This window comes from Ailuropoda melanoleuca, chromosome 7 (genome assembly GCF_002007445.2).
Source record: "Ailuropoda melanoleuca isolate Jingjing chromosome 7, ASM200744v2, whole genome shotgun sequence".
Taxonomy (NCBI): Eukaryota; Metazoa; Chordata; class Mammalia; order Carnivora; family Ursidae; genus Ailuropoda; species Ailuropoda melanoleuca.
In genome coordinates this window covers 76,185,108-76,207,266 of record NC_048224.1, presented here as the reverse complement: position 1 = coordinate 76,207,266, position 22,159 = coordinate 76,185,108, and the positions used below count along the sequence as shown (strand labels likewise).

The following is a 22,159-nucleotide window of genomic DNA, read 5'->3' as shown; positions in this document are numbered from 1 at the left end:
CTCAGGGTCGTGAGATCAAGCCCCCTGCTGGGCTCTGCACTGGGCATGGAGCCTGCTTAAGATTTTCTCCCTCGCCCTCTTCTTCTGCTCGTCACCTCTCTCATCCCACCCCCGCTTCCTCTTAAAAAATAAATAAATAAAAGACCTGACCAAAGTCTAGTTAAGATAGAACTCGAAACCATTTATAGTGACTATAGATTCTTTGTGTCCTATAGTTGCTTCATTGAAAATTCTCTATTTCCAGAAGGGGTGGGTTAAAAAAGGAAATAATGACTGATGAACAGTCTTTATTATAACCAACATAGTCTTTAATTACATTAATCTCAGGTAGTTTGAGTTTATTTTCACAGATTTTACTAAAGGAGGAATACAACCTTGGCATTTGGATTTTATTCTTTACTGTATTTTAAGTTCTTAATTAAATTGAAACATAACCTTTGATTTTGCTTTCAGGAATAACATACTAAACATGGGACTTATTTAATACTAAATCAGAAGATCTTAATTTATAATTTTAATACACTTTTTTCGAATCTTTCTTTTAAAGATATGGGCATACTGCTGGAGAAGCTACACATGATGCAGTAGATTCTGCTATCAATGTTGGTGTAACTGCCTATAATATTGACAACATTGGTATCAAAGCAATGGTGAAGAAAACGGCCAAAGAAACGGGACAAACACTCCTTGAAGACTATAAAATAGTTGATAATTCTAAGGGGAGAAGTCAAGAAGGAACAGCAAATGTAAACATGAAAAGGGAGAAGGGTGAGCAGACAAAGGAACTAGAGAAGAGTGAGGCAAAGAAGAAAGAGAAATGAAGGAAGTGCTGTGAATCACCTATACCAAAGCCTTACAAGGTGGATGCATTTTTGTTAAATAGGCAAATGTGGAGTTCCCCACAGATTAACCAGTGTTTTAAAAATGTATTCATTCCTATGAAGTGACTGTTTCATAAGCTTTATAGCATGTATTGTACTTACAAGGAACAGAATCAGTATTCTTGCATCTGGCCTTTAGAAATATAGGTTTATTTTCTCATTAAGTTTATTTTTTCTAAATGTGGCTAAAATATTTTTGCAGTTAAAGTAAGACTAATAATACATGTGCTATAAACCTCATTAAACCTAATGTTAAACTATTTTTGTATTTGCTGTCTTTCAAAAAAGCAAGGTAGGAAATTATATATTTACATGAAATTTGGCATTTAGTAACCTTAGCTCTAGTTGTACTTGGAAGAATGACTTAAAATATTGTCTGTGGGCTTTGCATTTATTGTGGATTTTTTTCCCTCGGTGCTTGTCAAAATTTTCAGTGTGTAAGCTAAAAACAACTGTAATCCTAAACTAAAAGAATTCTCAGATAACATTTAAAAGACTTTTTCAATACAGGGAATAAGCTAATCATGAAAAATAAGATGAGGTTCTGTAAAATTATTTGGTAGCGTATCTCTTTTGTTAGGAAGGGAGATGGTCTTTCTGATTAAGAATGAATACAAAGAGATTTTTAAGTCTTCTGGATTTAGACTGGTATCAATCTAGGAGCCTAGGAAACTTTGGTGTATGATTGATACTATATTAAAATTTGAAGTGATTATCACCACCTTAATTGGACAAAAAGTACTTTAAGAAATCATTTAGTATACTTCTTTAAGTTATTCTGAGAGGCTAAATTTTTGTAAAGAATATGAACAGAATTTTTTGGGTGGTAAATATATTTTTATTTTGGGATTTAGTCCTTAGAATTTTATATGTTAAAGCCAATAAATTATTAGAAAGAAAATCTTCTATTTATAATCATGGCAAAGAATGTGAACGCTTTAGGCTTAATCCATGGTGGGAAAGGTATAACAGTTTCCACTCTGGCAGAAGACAGGACATTCACAGACCTATAAGATACAAATACATAAGTAAATATCTAATGTCATTTTATTTTTATTTACTGATTATAAATGATTGGTATTGATTTTCATAGCTATTGTCCATTCTAATATTTCTGAAGCTTTAGTGGCTACTTAGTTTATTAGACTTTATTTGAAACTGTCTTTACCCTTTATGAATAAACTGTTTCTGAATTACTTGGCCTCAAATATATTCACAGGATTGTATTTTGGGAACACCTAGAATTAATGGGTCCTTCCCCTAAGGCTAAGGATAATGTGGAAATAAAATTGAATTGGTAAATAGCTTCCAGTTAATCTCTGCCTTTAGTTTGAGAAGTGTAAGTATTCTCAGTATTTACTGCTACCAGGTCTTTGCCTCATTTTGCCTCTACAGACTGTCCCTCCCTCATGCTGTATGGGGTAGTTTCCTGGGAGCACCTCCAGGCACTAGCTGTCTAGAAAGATCGAAGAGAACAGTATGAAAGAAGTCATATACTAGCCTCAAAAAGGAGGGACCTACACAATAGAGTGATTGTTCAGCCAGACATTTTTCTTAAACAGAGGTAGATAAGAAAGGACTAATGGCATTTATAGATATCCTCTGCTTCCAGCTGCTTAACACTAGTTTTTTTGTTTTTGTTTTTGTGTTTTTTTAATTACCATTCCACTGGCTTGATAGTTGGTAGAAAATTGCCCAAGATATTAGCAAATAGGTCACCAGTCCTAGATTTTGGTGATAGTGTGAGCTTTTGTCCTTTCCTCGGCAAGCTAAGAAAAGCGAAGCTTAGGGCTTGTTAGCCAGAAATCATATTATATTTCACTTTTTAGGTAAGCCTGAATAAAGCTCTGCTCAAACAGAAATTAGTTCTCTGGTCTATTCTTGCCAAACTCAAGTTTAAACAGACTTCTAATGGATTTTGCCATTTTGTATTTAGTTTAGCAACAGAAGTACTTAAAATTGTATGTGGTATCTGAATAGCTTGCTTTCTTCAAAATTTTTTTTCTATTCATATTTAAAGATATAGAAAGATGAATTATAAAAAATCTTTATGAACATACATTAGATGAAAAAAAAAAGGCCCCAAATAATATCTTCAGATGTATTCTATGCAAAAAGTTGTCACATGTGAAGAAATAGTTTGATCACCCCAGAAGCTATTCATCGATGGAAACAGTGACTTAATGGCAAGTGTCCTCTACACAGGTGCACACACACACACGCACCTCTATCCATTTTGTCCAAATTTGGAAGCCAGATGAGGAGCAAATTGCTAGAGTGTGCTATCAAGGAAGCAAGATCTCTGTGATAGGGATAGGGTCCCAGTATTTGCAGGTTTAAGAAGCTCCAGAGACAGCATGCCTAGTTAATAAAACATAGCTATTTAGGGAGTAACTGAATTGGGAGCTGAAAGAATGAGGTTTTGGTAGACAGCAGTTTTTGAACTTAAGTTTTCTGAGCTAAAGCCACTCTGGTGACAGGATTCAGAGTATTTATAGCCGTGGAAGTGGAGTGGAGATTCAAGCAATAAGAGTTGCAAGTTGAAGGGCAAGGTTATGGGCAAGACTCTGGAAAGACCACTTTTAATGTCAAAGTCAGTAGACAAGGAATGTTGGTGAAGTCTCTGGGTAGAAACAAGGAGAAGGAATAGATGGTTGTTACATCAGGAAGGCATGCCATTTATAATTGCACCAAAAATAAAATACCTAGGAATACACTTAACCAAGGGAGGTGAAAGATCTGTACTCTGAAAACTAACATTGAAAGAAATGGAAGATGACACAAACATGGAAAGATATTCTATGCTCATGGATTGAAAGAACAAATACTGTTAAAATGTCCACACTACCCAAAGAAATCTACAGATCTGATGCAATCCCTATCAAAATACCAACAGCATTCTTCACAAAACTAGAACAAATAATCTTAAAGTTTGTGGAACTACAAAGGACCCTAAAGAGTCAAGCCAAGCAATCTTGAAAAAGAAGAACAAAACTGGCATCACAATCTCAGATTTCAAGATATACTACGAAGGTATAGTAGTCAAAACAGTATGGTATTGGCACAAAAACAGACACACAACTCAATGGGATAGAATAGAGAGCCCAGAGATAAACTCATGATTACATGGTCAATTAATATTTGACAAAAGAAGCAAGAATATGCAGTGGGGAAAAAAACAGTCTCTTCAACAAATGGTGCTGGGAAAATTGGACAGCTACAATGCCAAAGAATGGAACTGGACCACTTATATCATACACAAAAATAAACTCAAAATTGATCAACCTAAAATGGATCTCACCTAAATGTGAGACCTGAAACCATAAAAACCCTATTACATCAAAATAGAAAGCTGCTGCACTGCAAAGGAAACAACAAAACTAAAAGACAACTTACTGAATGGGAGAAGATATTTGCGAATGATATCCAATAAAGGATTAGTATCCAAAATATATAAAGAACTTCTACAACAACACCAAAAAGCCAAATGATTCAATTTAAAAATGGGCAGAAGACATGAACAGACATTTCTTCAAAAAAGACACACAGATGGTCAAGATGAGATACCATCTCACACCTGTCAGAAAAACTAAACTCTAAAACACAAGAAACAACCAATGTTGGCAAGGATGTGGAGAAAAGGGAACACTTGTGCACTGTTGGTGGGAATGCAAACTGGTACAGCTACTGTGGAAAACCACATGGAGGTTCCTAAACAAAATAGAACTACCATATGATCTAGTAATTCTACTACTGGGTATTTACCCAAAAAATAAAAAAACACTAATTCTAAAAGATATATATACCCCTATGTTTACTGCAGCATTATTTACAATAGCCAAATTATGGAAGCAGCCCAAGTGTCCATTGATAGATGAGGGGATAAAGAAGACATTATATAATATATAATATATATATTCACATATATAAATATATGTTATGTAAATATATAATGAAAAGTTACTCAGAAAAAAGAATGAAACCTTGCCATTTGCAACAACATGGATGAATGTGGAGGATATGATGCTAACCGAAATAAGTCAGAGAAAAAACAAATACCATATGATTTCACTCATGTGGAATTTAAGAAACAAAACAAATGAACAAAAAAGACCAACCAAAACAAAAACAAACCCACCAGATTCTTAAGTATAAAGAACAAACTGATGGTAGCCAGAGGGAAGGGTGGGGGTGGGGGGGAATGGGTGAAAATAGGTGAGGGGGATTAAGAGTACACTTAAAGCAATGAGCAGTGAGTAATGTATAGGATTGTTGAATCACTATATATATCCCTGAAACTAATGTTAACTATTCTGGGATTAAGTTTTTTTTTTAATTAAAAAGGCATGCATATCAGAGGAATGGGTTTTTACATAAGGATGGAAGAAGAGCGATCTGGAAATAGCTTTAGAGGTGGACAGAATTCTTGACTCTCCTGACCCAAAGAAGCAGGGGTTCTACAAAGAAACCAGAGAACAAAAACATCAATTCTTGGCTTTTGATATTTCAAAAGCTGTTGTTTAGGGGTAAATCATAAAGACTTGAAAGAATACATAGTAGCATCCTTTTACTGTCCCCAACTCACTCCCACCCCCACCCCCACCCCCACCCCNGATATTTCAAAAGCTGTTGTTTAGGGCCCCACCCCCACCCCCTTCAGTCTATGAGAGACTGGAACTAAAAATTCTGGCTGGGGAAGAAAGAAGGAAGCCACGAAGGCAGGGAATAGACCTGGTGAGTGTCCGAGAGGAGACCTGAACTTGCTCCCCACAACCTATGTCAGGCTGAGCACAAAAGTGGGAGTACAGGATTTGCCATACCACATGACTTAATTGATAGAATTCTATCATATTAAACTTTTAAAATTATAGGTTTTTTTTTTAAAAGCAGTGAACGTATTTCCCATCTCTTACAAATCAAAATTTGTACATAATAAACCCTCGATTGCAATTAATTGAACTAATTCCTCAAAATGCTTCAAATTCTCTTTTTTGCCTACAAATCTGGGTGGTTCTTTTGGACATTAAACGGTATCAATTGAATGTGCTACTTATTACACTTATGTTCAATTCAAACAATTAAATTCCAAACTATCCCCATGCTTGAAACATCTCCCAATACAGAATCTCCAAATTTCCAGAATTTCCCTTCTCTCTTAAAACCCACTTTTTAATTGAAGACTTGACTTAGGTCCAGCGTGTATCTAATGAACCATTCTACCGTTTTATACAAACTTTAAGCGTAGCAACCATAGATTCAAAACTTTTTTCTATTTTTCCCATAAATCAAGTTTCCAAAAATATGTTGATAAGCAGCAACCAAATTAAACAAGCATTTACCACATGTGCTTTTTATGCTTTAAAAAAAAAAATCTTTGAAAGAGTATCTTATGGGCATAATCAATATGTATTTACCACTACCAAGGGTCACTCTTCTCAACACTAAAGAAGCAATAAGCAGAATAAAGAAATTCTTTACCAGAGTATTTGTGCTGATTTATGTCAGAAAACATGGTCCCAAGCTCACACTTCTCAAACTGATACAGGGTATGGAAAATGCACCAGAGAAGTCAGAGGTAAAGGCAGCCCATCTTTCTACTCAAAGATGGATGGGAGCCAGGGATAATACTAAAGCACGGACATTTCAGGAGCAGAATGCAAAATTTGTGATTACAAATATAAGCATGATACTTCAAGCTGTTGTAAGCAGCTTTAAGCTATGTCCATAGACAGTGCCCAGATTTGGCAAAACAAAGAATAATCTGTACTGGAAACTCAGAGTCAGAGTTCAGGCCCTGCCTCTCAAGGTCTGCTCCTCAGACACTCCTAACCAGAGCCTGTAGTATGCAGTAAACTGAAGCAAAGATAGGCACAGTCATTCTTGGATTCAGCAATTCCCTAACGAGAGCTGAGAGAAAAGTGAACATCAAGCCTGAGTCAGTGTTTTAAAAAAGCACCAGGGCCAACAGTTCCCCACTCCCCTACAGTCAGCCATATAGCTGGTACACAATCCCCTTCCACCAGTTTGGGAAAAGGAATGGGGCCTCAGCTTTTGGGTTTTGAGAGGTGCTTTTCTGACAACGTGTTTCCAGAACAGTGAGAGTTCTTTCCCTTTCAGCTACACTCCCGGAGGCACAGCCTGTGTCCTGCTCCCCCACTGGCTCCCTAAGCCATCCCCCGCCCCCGCGGCGAGCCCTGTGACGTCACCGGGAGGCGCCGGGGAGCGGGCGACTGTGAGTACACGATGACGACAGCTCCTTACAATGCTCGCCTTCCCAGCTTGCAGGTGTCCCTTCAGGTCTTGTGGTCTTAGCTGTAAGAGGGGAAGGGCGTGGGGCGTTTCTGATCCCACAGTATGGAGGAAGGAAGAGGCGACAGCTTCGACGGTGTGAGCACCGACCGCCTTAAAATGAAGTTAATGGAAGAAATCCATTTGAAGTGAGTTGGAGGGCGTCGCGCGGACTCCCGCCCGGGGGTGTAGGGTTCAGGTACAGGCTGCCTGAGAAGATGCACCTGTGTGTGTGCCCAGCTGTTGAAAGCCAAAGCCACCGAAGCCCATGGGATGCCAGCAGTGTGATTAGGGCAGATCTGGCGACATCTAGAAACTGTTTGATAGGAAAGATTGATTTGCCTCTTTGATTAAGCGTTTGGTATTAAAAATAGGCAGATTTTGAGGTAGGATTTTCTGTCTTTAGGATCAAATTAAATGGAGTGTGTTGTGTGCTTATACTGTAATGCTAAAATATGTGTTTGATTTTCATGTTTTACTAAATTGAGCTTTCCTGATTTAGAGAAACAAAGGTTTTATTTAGTTATGCTTGTCTTTCATCCCTTTAGAAGAAATTAAGAAATGGTGTAAAATTTTGTAAAAATAATGCCCCTCCTATATACTTTTAAAAATACTCAATATCCTACTTCGTGTTAAATCTTTGAAACATTTTAAGTATTTTTTTTAAAATACCCCCAATCCCACTAGCAGCCCCCATGAGATTTAGACTCACCTTTGTGTCACTAAAGCTTCCTGTGCTTTCCTCTGTTGTAGCTCTAACAATACATTTTTAATTACTTGCTTATTTCTTGGTCTGATATTAAACTGTAAGCATTCTGAGAACCAGTTGTGTTCCCTGAGTCAGTAGAGTATAAAAGCAACACTTTAGAGGAATCCTGCACAAATTGAAATTGCAGTTCTTATCACTCAGTAACTACATGATCTTGAGCAAGTTAATGAACCACTAAGCTTCAGTTTTCTCAACTCTAAGACTGGTGTACAAATCATTATACCTCATGTGGTTGTTGCCAGGATTGAGTGAAAAGTATGTAAAGTACTTAACATCAGCTTATAGTAAGCACTTGATGGAAGTTAACCACTGCTATTGTCATTGTTCAGTTCATTTATTCACTGTAGTATTTTCAGCATTTAGCACAATGCCTTGACATAATAGGCGATCAAAAATACATATTGCATAAATGATTCTGCCATATTTTGATAATTAATGTGCTAATTTACTGATGTCCTAAATAGATACTCTCTGGAATGCTCTTGTGTGTATGTGTGTATTTTTTTTTTATTAGTGTTTCTTTTCTCCTCTTTGTTTCAGGTTTTCAGTTACCTGTTGCCCTAGCTATTCCATTCTCTCATCCCAGTTAATTGGCTGGGCTTTGAGAAACCAGATTACAACTTCTTGGGATCATATTTAAGTTTAGGGTAAAGGGTTTCTAATTGTCACTGGGGGGCCTCTAAGCTTTAGTGCATATTAAGATCCTTATGGACCTTGGTAATCAGAAGCCTCCACTTGCCTGATTTCTGATTCTCAACCATGCCTTCAATAAGTGACGTTTCATAATAAATTGTTCCTAAATTAGTAGTGTGTCACTATGTATTATTCTTTTCATATTATAATTGGATCATGATTAACAAGGTATTTTTAATAATAGGGATATAGTACAACTATCAATGCTTGAATTAAGATGCAAGATAGCGGAACTGGAAGCCAAACTCAATACTGATGATGAAGGTATATAAGTAAATATTTTTATATGTGACTCTTGTATAATTATTGTTTATTTTGCCAAGATACCTGTAATGCATTAAATTATACATAGGAAATAATAGTACCAAGGTCTCAGTACTGCTTTTTGGCAGCATTAATAATAATTTATTGTAGAGGCTTTTTTGACACTAATATTTCGGTGTCAAACCTGTTACTGCATAATTATTCATCTACTTACAAGTTCAAAATGTTCATTCATCAATTAGCAAAACCTTTATTATATAATATTGATACATTATTGTTTTTAGTAAATAATAAAATGCCACAAGTTTTCTATTTAACTCAAGTTATACCCCTTACATCTTAACTTCTGGATTTGGCTATAACTTTAAAATCTTTATCCAGGTTTTGGCTATTTGTGTTGGAAGAATGCCGGGGGAAGGAGGGTGGGACTCGATGACTGTTGTGGGCATACACACACATACCCACACAGCCACATACCCATATATCCTTAAAATGTATAATGTATATAAGATATTAATTCATTCCACAAATATTGAGACCTGCCATATGTTAACACTTTGAATAGAAGACCTTTCCCTATTCTGAAGAGGTTCACTAACTATTGGGAGAAAGTATCAAACAAAAATATGAATATTAGAAGAGATGTAAGGAGAAATGGAAACTCATTTAAGGGAACCTAACACAACTTGGATGAAAACATAAAGACAGCCCTTCCAGGGGAGGCGGTGCTTGAACTGAATGCTGAAGAACAACAGGAGTTTATTAGGATTATGGGGATAGACTTTGCTTCTCTCTCTTTTTTTTTTTTTAAGATTTTATTTATTTGAGAGGGAGAGAAAGTCAGAGATAGCAGCAGAGAGCAAGAAGGGGAGGAGAGGGAGAAGCAGGCTCCCTGCTGAGCGTGGAGTCTGATGTGGGGCTCGATCCCAGGACCCTGGGATCATGACCCTAGCTAAAGGCAGAGGCTTAACCGACTGAGCCACCCAGGTGCCCCTGGACTTTGGTCCTTAAACCCATTTACACTTTTCTCTTCTATTGGGGAAGCTATGAACAAATATGATAGATAAAATGCTACTTAAGTACCCAGGGCTCTTTTAAAGGTTGATTGGAGAACACTACTTTGTCCTAAGGCTGAAGTATGTTCCTGTGTCTCCACATCTATATCTGGGATATATATAACTGACTCTGTGGGGAGAGACTGTGAGTGCACTTACCAAATAGTTGAATTTGGTAAGGCTAGCTGGAATTTCTCATCTATTCAGTTACAGACAAAACAGGTCACACTCACAGATACGCATGCAATTCAATAACCATGCCCATTAGTAAAATATAAGCCCCCCAAAATCCTATTATCACTAAATCTTCTCGTGGAGAGGAGCTGGTATGTGTGTATAAAAAGAAAAGGTAAAATGATGGACAAGAAGTTATTTCCTAGGGGCACCTGGGTGGCACAGCGGTTAAGCATCTGCCTTCAGCTCAGGGTGTGATCCCGGCGTTGTAGGATCGAGCCCCACATCAGGCTCCTCTGCTATGAGCCTGCTTCTTCCTCTCCCTCTCCCCCTGCTTGTGTTCCCTCTCTCGCTGGCTGTCTCTATCTCTGTCAAATAAATAAATAAAATCTTAAAAAAAAAAAAAAGAAAGAAAGTTATTTCCTCAATGGGCCAAAGCTAAACCCTAAGGTGAAGGGGTCAGAAACATATACCCCTTCTTTAAGGCCAGGAGCTATGTCAGGTGAGGTGCTTATTATTATCCCCATTTATGGAAAAATGGAATTTAGGAATTTAAATAACTTGCTAAGATTATATAGCATATCATTTCTTCCTAGATCATCTATCCACCAGCACCACTATTGCTATGACAACTGCTATCTACCACATGAGCACTCAACAGTTCTGGTTATCGCCACATAGCAAACCACCTAATAACTTAGGGGCTTGAAATAGCAAATTATCTCACAGTTTTGTGGATTGACTGCATTCACCTGGGAAGTTAGTAATTTGGATCTCATGTTATTACAGTCAGGTGTCTGGGGCTCAGTTATCTGAAGGTTCAACTGGGCTGGACATTCCCAGATATCTCATTCACATGGCCAGGATCTGATACTGGCTCTTGGCTGGGAGCCCAGCGGGGTACTGCCTATCAGAAATACCTTCTCGTGGCTCTTGTAGCTTTTGCTTCTCACAGCATGGTGCCTGGGTTCCAGGAGGATGTATCCCAACAGCAAGCATTCCAAAAGGCACAAGTGACAGAAACTGCCAGGCCAGTGAAAGGTTACTCCCAGAACTGGTACATCATCAATTCCACTATATTCTATTGGTCAAAACAGTCACCGATTCAAGGGGATATAGAAGGAAATTCTACTTTTCAGGTTCACAGTACAGAAGATATAGGGAATGGAATATATTATTTCAGTCATCTTTGGAAAATACAGTCTGTCAAAGGGAGCATTAAACATAATGCCATTTTAGGAGAACTCTTATGTAATTGATAAAGATGGAACATAGATTGTCCTGAGAATATGACAGGAAATGAGATTAAGGTTTATGAAGAAGACAAATGAAGAATAGTCTTTAATATGATGCTAATTAGTTCATATTGATCCTGAAGCCAATGGGGCAATATTAAAAGTGTTCTAAAATAAATTTATTACTTTTTAAAAGATTTTATTTACTTATTTATTAGGGGGAGAGAGAGAGCACAAGCAGGGGGAGCAGCAGGCAGAGGGAGAGGGAGAAGCAGACTTCCTACTGAGCAGGAAGCTTGTTGTGGGACTCGACCCCAGGACCCTGGGATCATGACCTTTAGATGAAGGCAGACGCTTAACCAACTGAGCCACCCAGGTGCCCATTTTATTACTTTTTCATATTATAAAAGAAATATGTGCACAAGTGGCAACTCTGGGTACATTTGTTTAGATGATTCTTTCATACTTACCACTGTCCCCAAATCTCCATCACCCCTCTCCGCATCTCATTATCAGCTAATGAGCTTACCTTCAAAGAGAAAAGAGAAGCAATCTGAAGATTTCCACATATTTCTACCAAGAAAGCTACCTACCTGCCTGCAACTTTGCACATCCTCTTCTTCCCTCCTGTGCTTCTGCATGTTCTTATCTAAGGTGACTCCTCTACTTATGTGATAGACCCCTAATTACTTTACCCACCAAGGATGTCACTCCAGCATTTGTCCTCTCTTTTTGCACTGTTTCCCTGCTCCATTGGATCATTCCCAACAGCATACAAATAGACTGAATTAATTTTGTTGAGAAAACAAATGACAAAGCTTTGGCCCCACATATCCTCTTCTACTGTCATCTTTCACCGATCTATGTACAGCAGAACTCTTCAAAAGAGTGGTTTCTATTTCTACTCTTACCTGTTTATACTTGTTTAGTCTATCTGGCTTGTAACTGTGTTAATTTTTAGGCTAAATGGCAAATAAAACTTCAAAGGGCTTCACATTCCCATAGTGGCCTCTTGAAGCCCTTTAGGGTTCATAGGAAACGATATGCAGAAAAAGTGGTTTATGTTTTAGTATATGTGCTCCTGAAGTGAGCACAAAAGTGGTTTATGTTTTGATTGAATCTGAAGTTCATCTTAAAGCTCAGTGACAAGACCACAGGAAAGGATGTTCAGGAGACTTTTTTTTTTTTTAAATGACAAGAATCAGTATTTGTGTAGACATTTAAGTGTATTTAAAAAATTGAAACTACCGTTTGAGAAAGATGTTATTACCCCATTTTATAGATGAAAAGACTGACTCCGATTCTATCTCTCTCAAGGCTGCAGAAGTGGTGAGCGATCTGCATTTGAATCTAGGCATTCTGGCATCAAAGCCCACACACTTAGCCTCTACTGTTCCATCTCTTATGCTTGCTTGCTTCTCAATATTTTTTCATCTAGAGAAGAGAAACTTGATTTACTGAGGCTCTGGGACATTTGTTTATCTAGGGTTAGAAATGGGCTGGATTTGCCCAACACAGGCATGATAGTTTTGTTCTCTCTTGAACTCATGCACCCACTACTTAGGTGATCTCCTCTGATCATATGCTACTAAATCCCAGCTGTATACTGGCAACACAAAAATTTACATCTCCACCTGGGACCTCTCTTTGAGCTCTTTGAATCTTCATTTGTAGGCTGGTTTCTATCCTCAAGCCCCTTTGGTAATATATTAACAGATCAAATAGTTTTCTAACTCATCTCAGTAAATGCTAAAAAATGTTTTGATAAAATTCAATTTGTGTTCCCTTTTCTTTTCTTTTTTTTAAACAGAAGAACACTTCTATTTATCTTGGACTGGCCTAAAACTTAGTGATGAAACATTAGAGGCATTCCTATTCCTGGGGAAAAAAAAACAAAAACAAAAACAGAGATGCTAACTGCCACCATTAAAATTTAATATTTTCAAAAGTTTCAGTCAAACAATGAAATTTGAAACAGACGTAAGAGTTGTAGCTTTTAGATAGGAAGAGATAAAATTATTATAATTTTTAGTTTTTATAATTTGATATCCAGAATTTTCCAGAGATCAATTGAAAAGCTACTATATTAGTAAAGAATTAGGAAATGGATGCAGTAATGAATGGAAAAAATGCTTATTTAAGGAATAAAAGAAAAGAAAAAGAAAACACTAGCAAAAACCAGTTCAAAAATAGGGTTTTTAAGTGGCTATGCTCCTAATTTCAGCCCAAACTATAAAATACCTGACAATATCCTTGATAAGAATTATTCAAAACTTATAAGAAGGATAGCAGAAGACTATGACTATAAGGCACTAAAAACAGTTTAACCAGAATGCTCACCTTTTTCAACATAAGAGATTTTATACTAGAAAGAAACCCTGGAATAAAATGGAATTGGGAAGTTTGCAGCCTTAGTACATGCCTTGCTGAGTCCGAGATCAAGATGTTTGGCAAGGTTGGTTTCTTCTGAATCCTTTCTCCTTGGTTTGTAGATGGCCTGAAGTCATTGTGTGTCTTCACATGGCCTTCCCTCTGTACCTGTTTATATCCTAATCTCTTATAAGACCAGTCATATTGGATTATGGCTACCCATACGATCTCATTTTACCTTAATTACTTCTTTTGTTTTTTATTAGTAGTATTTTTTTTCCCCCTGAATTACCTCTTTTAAAGGCCCTGTCTCTAAATATAGTCACATTCTGAGTCCTGGGGGTTAGGACTTAGGCATATGAATATGGGAGGAGGAAAGGAGGGGACACAACTCAGCCCACAGCAGATAGAATAGAAACAGATTCTGGTTTATTATAACCATATTATAATGCTGTGAAATTCAGGGTGAGGTTATTGTTAAATTTTTAAAAACTGCATCTTTTCAATTATCNTTATGGCTACCCATACGATCTCATTTTACCTTAATTACTTCTTTTGTTTTTTATTAGTAGTATTTTTTTTCCCCCTGAATTACCTCTTTTAAAGGCCCTGTCTCTAAATATAGTCACATTCTGAGTCCTGGGGGTTAGGACTTAGGCATATGAATATGGGAGGAGGAAAGGAGGGGACACAAAGCCCACAGCAGATAGAATAGAAACAGATTCTGGTTTATTATAGCCGTATTATAATGCTGTGAAATTCAGGGTGAGGTTATTGTTAAATTTTTAAAAACTGCATCTTTTCAATTATCTTCCAATTACCTATGAAAAAAGGAGAAAACTATTTTCATTTATGAGACTTACGGGAAATAGATTATTAAAAAAAAACCTGAAACATACATTGAAATAGGAAACTACCGAATGTTTGTTTTAGTCTTCTCTGGCTGCCATAACAATATACCATAAACTGGGTAACTTAAACAACAGAAATTTATTTTCTCATAGTTCTAAAGGCTAGGAAGTCTAAGATCAAGGTCTTGGCCAATTTGGATCCTAGTGAGGGCCCACTTCCTGCCTTGCAGATGGCCACCTTCTCATTGTTTTCTTGCATGGCAGAGACAGAAACTCTGGTATCTCTTCCTCTTATAAGGGTACCAGCCCTATCAGGTTAGGCCCCCACCCATTTTGACCTCATTTAACATTTAGCACTTCCCCATAGGCCCTATCTCCACATAAAGTCACATGGGCGTTAGGGCTTCAACACAGGAATTTTAGGGGAACACAAAGATTCAGTCCACAACAACTTTCTAATTACTATCTGTCCCTTTTCCCACCACCAAGAAATTAGAACTTCAGCCTGCCTGCCCAAGTTTGAGAGAGGCTTCTGGGCAGAGAGCTGGAACCAAAGAGCCAATTACCAATAATGTTTTTTTGGAATCTGTGTCATCACATAGACCTTTAAAGAGCTAAAGGAAAAGGGATGAATAATTCAATAAGTTCTGTTTGGAAAATTGGTATAACATTTTGAAAAAAATTCCTTTAGATCTTCACTCTATACTTAATTGTAAAACCTTCCAGATGCATTATAGGGTTAAACATTTTTTTTTAATTACAAGAAAGCATTTATGAATATATATCTTTTTATGGATAAAGAAGGTCTTTCTTATATTAAGAATAATAAATCACTGAGGAAAATATGTTTAGTTTTGTTTTTTTTTAAGATTTTATTTATTTATTTGACAGAGAGAGGGAGAGAACAAGCAGGGGGAATGGCAAGCAGAGGGAGAGGGAGAAGCAGGCTCCTGCTAAGCAAGGAGCCCAATGCAGGGAGGCTCGATCCCAGGACTTGGGATCATGACCTTGGGATCATGACCTGGGCTGAAGGCAGCCGATTAACTGACNGGGAGAAGCAGGCTCCTGCTAAGCAAGGAGCCCAATGCAGGCAGGCTCGATCCCAGGACTTGGGATCATGACCTTGGGATCATGACCTGGGCTGAAGGCAGCCGATTAACTGACCGAGCCACCCAGTCTCCCCCTGTTTAGGTTTGANCCGAGCCACCCAGGCTCCCCCTGTTTAGGTTTGACAAATACCGTCCCTTTAACTAAAAAATACCAATATGAGAAGTCAAACAGCAATATGGGAAATATATTAGTAGCTAACGTGATGGACAGAAGGTCCATAGTTTCACTACATCTATATTCTGTGCAATTTAATTAGAAAAAACAAAGTTCCCAGTAGATAAATATGAGTAGAACAGGGACAATTTGTGAGTATAGAAAATACCCAACTTGTTCTTTCTTCAAAGAAATTTGAATTGAATTGAGACACATACAATTTGTTGTTATTGAAAAGTAAAGTTTTTTTTTTTTTAAGTGAAATTGTAACTTCATACATTACTAACAATATAGTGCTACCCTTTTGGAGAACAATTTTGCAGTAAATTTCTGCTGGTGTTGCTGCTGCGGATAATGATGAAGAAGAAGGAGAAGAAAATAATGACAATATCATCTAACTTCTATGGCATTTTCTGTGTGCCCTGCACTGTTCTAAGTATTTTACATATTTTAATGAATCCTCCCAATATCCTTTAATATAGGAACTTCAATTATCCTTATTTTAGAGATGAGAAATTGAGGCACAGGGAATGTAACTTCCTCAAGATCACATAAATAAGCTAGTAAGTGGTAGAGACATGGCTCAAGCTCACTAGTCCTACTTTGGGGGTATTTTTCCTCATGAAATCTGAAAATTTGGGTGGGGGCACCTTTACCACAGGAAATACTCTTTGCACCATTGTATCCCCACCTTTGTTGACATGTTGGTATTTGTGTTCAGGCTGTTCTTTCTGCTTCGATATCATTTCTCACCTCCTCTGGCTTGGAACAAATGTCATTTTCCCCAAGAGCATTCATTTCCTGAGCCTCTTCAATCTTGACCTCCCTATCTTTCTGTCTTCTGCCACCTTCCAGATTGGATGTCCTTTTGTGTGTTTCATAGCATCCACTTAATCAGTTTTCTCAAATGTTCTGGTTGTATGTTTGCCCCCACCACTACATGTCCTACTGTTGATTGACTGCAGGGACTGTGTCTCTTATTTTTGTATCCCTAGTGCCCAGTACAGTGCCACATATTAGGCTATTTCTTTTCCTTGTTAACATTTTCTTCTTTTATAAAGTCTTTGCAAATTAACATAACTTCATCACTGTTATCATTATAAATACAGTGACCAGCACAATTAAACTTGACTGAATTATTAAAGTCTATGTAGACTCGAGGTTCAACCAATTCAACTGTGTCCTTTTTAACACTTAAAAATGTATTATTTGTTATATTATGTTAGTCACCATATATAACATAATATAATAAAAAAACATCAAAATAAAAAAAAAAAGGGAGACAGTAGCCTTGGAGAAGAGGACAGGATATGGGATAGGGGAAGGGGATTGAGAGTGTTCTGTTGGTGAATTCAGAGGTGGTTATTATACTTTTATGTTTCACAATTAACATATAAGCTACTTAAAATAGTATGTGCATATTTAAATATATAAAGGAGGTTGAAAAATAATAAACTTGCAGGACAGTTAATCTGTAACAAATTATTAATACAGTCACAGGCAACTAATTGTATTATAAATTAATAATGGCTTTTATAAATCAATAAGACAAAAAGTGCAACAGCAGAAGGTTATATAATAATTTTAGATGAATTTTGTAGACTTAGACATTCATGTTTATGCAGATTACAATAAAGAGATATCATTTCAAACCCATCAAAATTGCAAACATTTAAAATGGTGATAAAACATCAAGCCTTGGTGAGTATTTGGGAAGATAGGAATTATCTTACCCTAATGGCAGAGCTATAAACTGGTAGTTAGAAATTTGCCAAAATCAGAGTCAAAATGTCGAGATTTTATGACAATAAATATATTAGCAATCCTAGATCTGAATATGTATCTTACAGAAGCTTGTGTACAGGAGGTTTATTTCTACATGAGCAAACGTAGATAACTGTGGAATATTCATGTAATGGGGTGTTATATATATGTTGAAATAAACTAAATTTATGTATTAATAAAGATCTCAAAAATGTTAAGTTTAAAAGTAAGTTATAGAAATNTTGTTAACACTGTTATCTCTCTTTGGAAAAAAAATCCATATCTAAAAGATAGGGCTCTACTGAATTTATTTTTTTAAAGATTTTATTTATTAGAGAGAGAGCAAGCACACGAGCAGGGGGAGAGATAGAGGGAGAGAGAGAAGCAGACTACTGTGCTGATTGGGGAGCCTGATGACTGGGGGCTTGATCCCAGGACCCTGGGATCATGACCTGAGCCGAAGGCAGATCCTTAACCAACTCAGCCACTTAGGCACCCCATAATTTAATTTTCTCTTACTTTATGAACTTCCTCTTTCAGGGTCAATTCATAAAATTGGCCATGAATCAAATTTCTAGAATGTTTCAAATTTTGGTTTGATTTTGCTTTTTGTTGTACTAATCCTGGCCAAGATCCCTCTTTGATAATGCAAAGCAATTTGATTTTTCTTTAAAAACTGGTGCTTGTTTGGGATGCCTGGGTGGCACAGTTGGTTAAGCTTCATATTCTTGATTTTGGCTCAGGTCATTACCTCAGGGTTGAGAGATCCAGCTGGCATGGGGCTCCGTGCTTAATGGGGAGTCTGCTCCAGAGTTTCTCTCTCCCTCTGGCCCTCTCCTCATGCCCCACCCCCACATGTGCACACGTGCTCTCTTTCTCAAAATAAATAAATCTTTTAAAAAAATTGGTGCTTGTTTTTTGTTTGTTTTTAGAATTACTGAAGAGGCAATGGTTCATGGAAGTATTGCTCAGGGTATTTTTTCCACCAAGAGACACAAACGTTTCTGTTAAATTTTTATCCTTATAATCTGTATTTTAAATAATGACTTATTGTAAGTTTATTGTTAGCCTTTATAGGTTGGCTGCCGCTGTGCTGAAGGTTGGGGATCATCTTTTTGGTGTCAAGTGTATTGTAGCTGTCTCAAAGATAGCACCACATTTCTTATTTGGGTGTTTCAGATGTCCCTAACTTCCCTTAGTATAAGCCTATTCAAAAAACTTGCTATTTTTAATTGCCACTCTTATTCCCAATTGAAAACATAATTTAAACATTATGCATTTTAAGGATGGATAAAGAATTATGCAAAAATTATAAACCTTAATATTTTTGGTACTTTTGGGTTAACACAGAACAAAATGTGATAGAGAAAGAATCAGTGTGGTCCTTTTTTAGAAAAAGGAAGTACTTGATAAGTAGGAAGTTGATGTGATTGTGGGAGTCGATGCTATTTTGTGAAAAGAAAACAACAATTTTATTAATCTCCAGTTTTGTGGGCCTCCATCTACTTGTTAAGGAATCAGAAGTTCTAACACACTTTGGTATTGGTCATGTAAATCAGTGATGGCTGCAGGTTTTGATAAGTTATGTAGTCTTTATTTTTATGTAATCAAATGTTAATTGATTAATTATCAATTAATGAATTGTTAATAACATACACATTATCTTACCAGGGTTAGGAACATAATTGGCCTGGAACAAATCGGTGTTAATTAACTGTTTGAGAGCTCTGTCTTGTCTTTTCCTTTTCAGTTCAACAATAGCAACAGATCAGTTGGGCCCAGTTAGTTTATGAATCTTAAGATTTTTCTAAAATAAATTCTCCTGTTTTATGTGTCTTCTTCCTCATAGCAACATCACAGCAGCAATGAATGCATTCTCAGGTCAACTTTGGCAATGTGGCAGTAATTAGTAGAGGTCAGATAGATTAGATTTAGATATGAACTAATTGCAAAAATATCAAACAACGATATTTCAAATTAACTCTGGAAATCAGTCTCAATGATTACCCATAGCCTAGATAGCTTAAGAACAGAGTATTCTTTACTCTGAAAAGATTAGTTTGTACTCTTTATTAAGAAGTCGACCTAGAATTAGCCAAGCTTGCTTTCCTATCTGCCCCAGCTGACTTACCCATTAGGTACAGTAGGCACATTATGAAGGGCCCTTGATGATACTTTTAGAGACCAATAAGATATTTTATTTTAAAATCAGAAGAAAAATAAATATGATCCAGTCTGGACTGTATTTGTCTTTATACCAACATAGTAGTAAAGTAGAATTTTCAATATTTTTTTACAGAGGAAGAGGCCCACAAAGGCAGAAGTGCCACAAAGGCCCATGAAAGTCACAATGTAACCCTACAGCAGCATAAGACTATTTTTTCCCATTTTTTTTATAGACACTACTATTTTAAAAGTTTCTCCTATAATGCAGCAGGAGAAAGCATATGTTTTCTCTTTGTCTTTTGTCCCCTGTAATCCGGAGCCCTCTGGTATACTGAAGGAATTACACGTTTGAGTGTGTACATTTGAGGTCACTTTATCACATTGGGGAACGTGAATATTGACATCATTACCTCCAGGGCCTTGCGCTTATTAATATTAATACATGATTGTATACTACTGGCTTAGTTATATTTGAGGATCTCTAGATCAATAATATTTTAAAGTGGAGGCAAACATTTCTAAACTATAGTCGGATGTGCTAAAAATGAATTACATTCATAATTTTTTGGTAACTTCTGATTTTGCTCTGAAGCCCCCATTCCCATGGTACAGAAAGGGGTTCAATTATAGAGACTAGCAAGCCAGTTATACAGATAATTACATCTATTTGGACTCATGGTATCTTTTGGATGAATGTTCAGTCTCTCAGGCTTCTCTTTCCTTCTTGTTCCCTGAAGCGTTTGGGTTAATGACTTTCAACTTCAGTTTGGGAGGGTGTTCCTGCTCCTGTTTTGGGAACACTATATTTTTAGAGATGAGGGGGCTAAGGGAGACATGCGGCCGGGTTGGGGAGGTTGAGGACAGTGGTATGTGCTAATACTCTTCCTACTTAGATTCCTCTGTCAACTATGATGCAGCAGAAATTGTCTCATATGTGTAAAAAGCATTTAAAGTTTAGAAGCAAGCCAACTTTTTTCTCTCTATAAAGTGTGACTTTCAAGATTAAAAAAAAAATTAGCTTTGGGCCTTGAAGCTGACCAAAGGTGTTTTAACTCTAGGCTATATTCTCCTCCCCTCCTATAGCAATAGGACAAATGTTTTGGCTACAAAGGGGCTTGGTGAAAGAAACCTGCTTAAGAATAAGAGAAGATGCCTGAACAGGCAGCTGCATGTATTAGCACAGCAGTTAAGAGCAGACACTTCGAAGTTAGATAAAACCGGGTTAAAAACCCAGTTCCCCCATTTATTGGCTTTTTCATCCTAAGAGTGTTATTTAACATGTCTGAGCCATGGTTTCCTCATCTGTAAAATGGATAACAAAGTTTTCAAATGAGGATTAATAGTTAATATATGTGAAACGTTGTGTACTTTGTACATAGCAAACATGTAAGTGTTAGTTGTTAAACAGACTTAAGAATTTGTTTGCAAAGGATAAAAAATGGACATGACGTTGGATGGAAGCTAGAACTATTCAGACTGTTATGTATGGATATTTCAAGTTCCAAGGAAAGAAACATGTTCCTGATAGTCCCTCTAATAGAATTCCTTGTAAGGATACGTGAGGAACTAAAGGACAAAGGGGATAAGCAGTAAGAAGACCAGGAATCACAGTAGTCCTAGCGAGGTCTGGCTGTGTGGTAATCTGGGAGTCTACTGTCTGCAATCGGAAAGATCCTGTCTGAGAGGTGCATACTTCAAAATTAATTCACCCTTGTTCATCTACATTGCTAACAAAGTCAAATACGTTAAGATTGAGCTGATTAATGTTGTTTTAAAGGAGATTTAAATGAGTTGATTAGGGGCGCCTGGGTGGCGCAGTTGTTAAGCGTCTGCCTTCGGCTCAGGGAGTGATCCTGGCATTCTGGGATCGAGCCCCACATCAGGATCCTCCGCTGGGAGCCTGCTTCTTCCTCTCCCACTCCCCCTGCTTGTGTTCCCTCTCTCGCTGGCTGTCTCTCTCTGTCAAATAAATAAAATCTTTAAAAAAAATAAGTAAGTTGATTAGTGTTGTAAATAAATGAGAGGTGACAAGATGATCTTGATTTTTCCTCCTTTTCCGATCAGGTGGTGAATGGAAAGTTCGTTATGAGACACAACTTGAACTGAATGATCAACTAGAAAAGCAAATTGTTTCTCTAGAAGAGAAAATGGAAAAAATCCGTGGAAATCCTTTAGGTACAGAAGCAACTATATATATATATATTTTATAAGTTGAGTTAAAAGGGATAAAATATTGTTAATATTTTCATATTCGTTTTGTTGTAGATAGATTGTCTTCCATCTTTGTCTATGAACAAATGCCAGTGGTGAGTAAAAGCTGGTTAAACAAAAAGAAGAATTGAAGGAAAGAAATTATGTACTTTTTTAAGACAGGTTCCAAAAAACG

General features: G+C 37.0%; 2 protein-coding genes across 9 annotated transcripts in view; both read left to right on the top strand.

The window, feature by feature from the left end:
• The window catches only part of SPART (spartin), a 29,955-nt gene extending 27,866 nt beyond the window's left edge, over window positions 1-2,089 (top strand). For all 8 annotated transcript variants that reach the window (XM_011236715.3, XM_019809486.2, XM_019809488.2 and 5 more), the window contains one exon: window positions 548-2,089. In XM_011236715.3, coding sequence (XP_011235017.1) covers window positions 548-821 — 274 coding nt within the window. In that variant the 3' untranslated portion in view covers window positions 822-2,089. The remainder of the gene's footprint in view (window positions 1-547) is intronic.
• Window positions 2,090-6,925: 4,836 nt separating this feature from the next.
• CCDC169 (coiled-coil domain containing 169) overlaps window positions 6,926-22,159 on the top strand; it is a 49,689-nt gene continuing 34,455 nt past the window's right edge. The window contains exons 1-4 of the mRNA XM_034665071.1: window positions 6,926-7,318; window positions 8,816-8,895; window positions 21,838-21,948; window positions 22,039-22,079. Of these exons, the coding sequence (XP_034520962.1) occupies window positions 7,236-7,318; window positions 8,816-8,895; window positions 21,838-21,948; window positions 22,039-22,079 (315 nt within the window). The 5' untranslated portion in view covers window positions 6,926-7,235. The remainder of the gene's footprint in view (window positions 7,319-8,815; window positions 8,896-21,837; window positions 21,949-22,038; window positions 22,080-22,159) is intronic.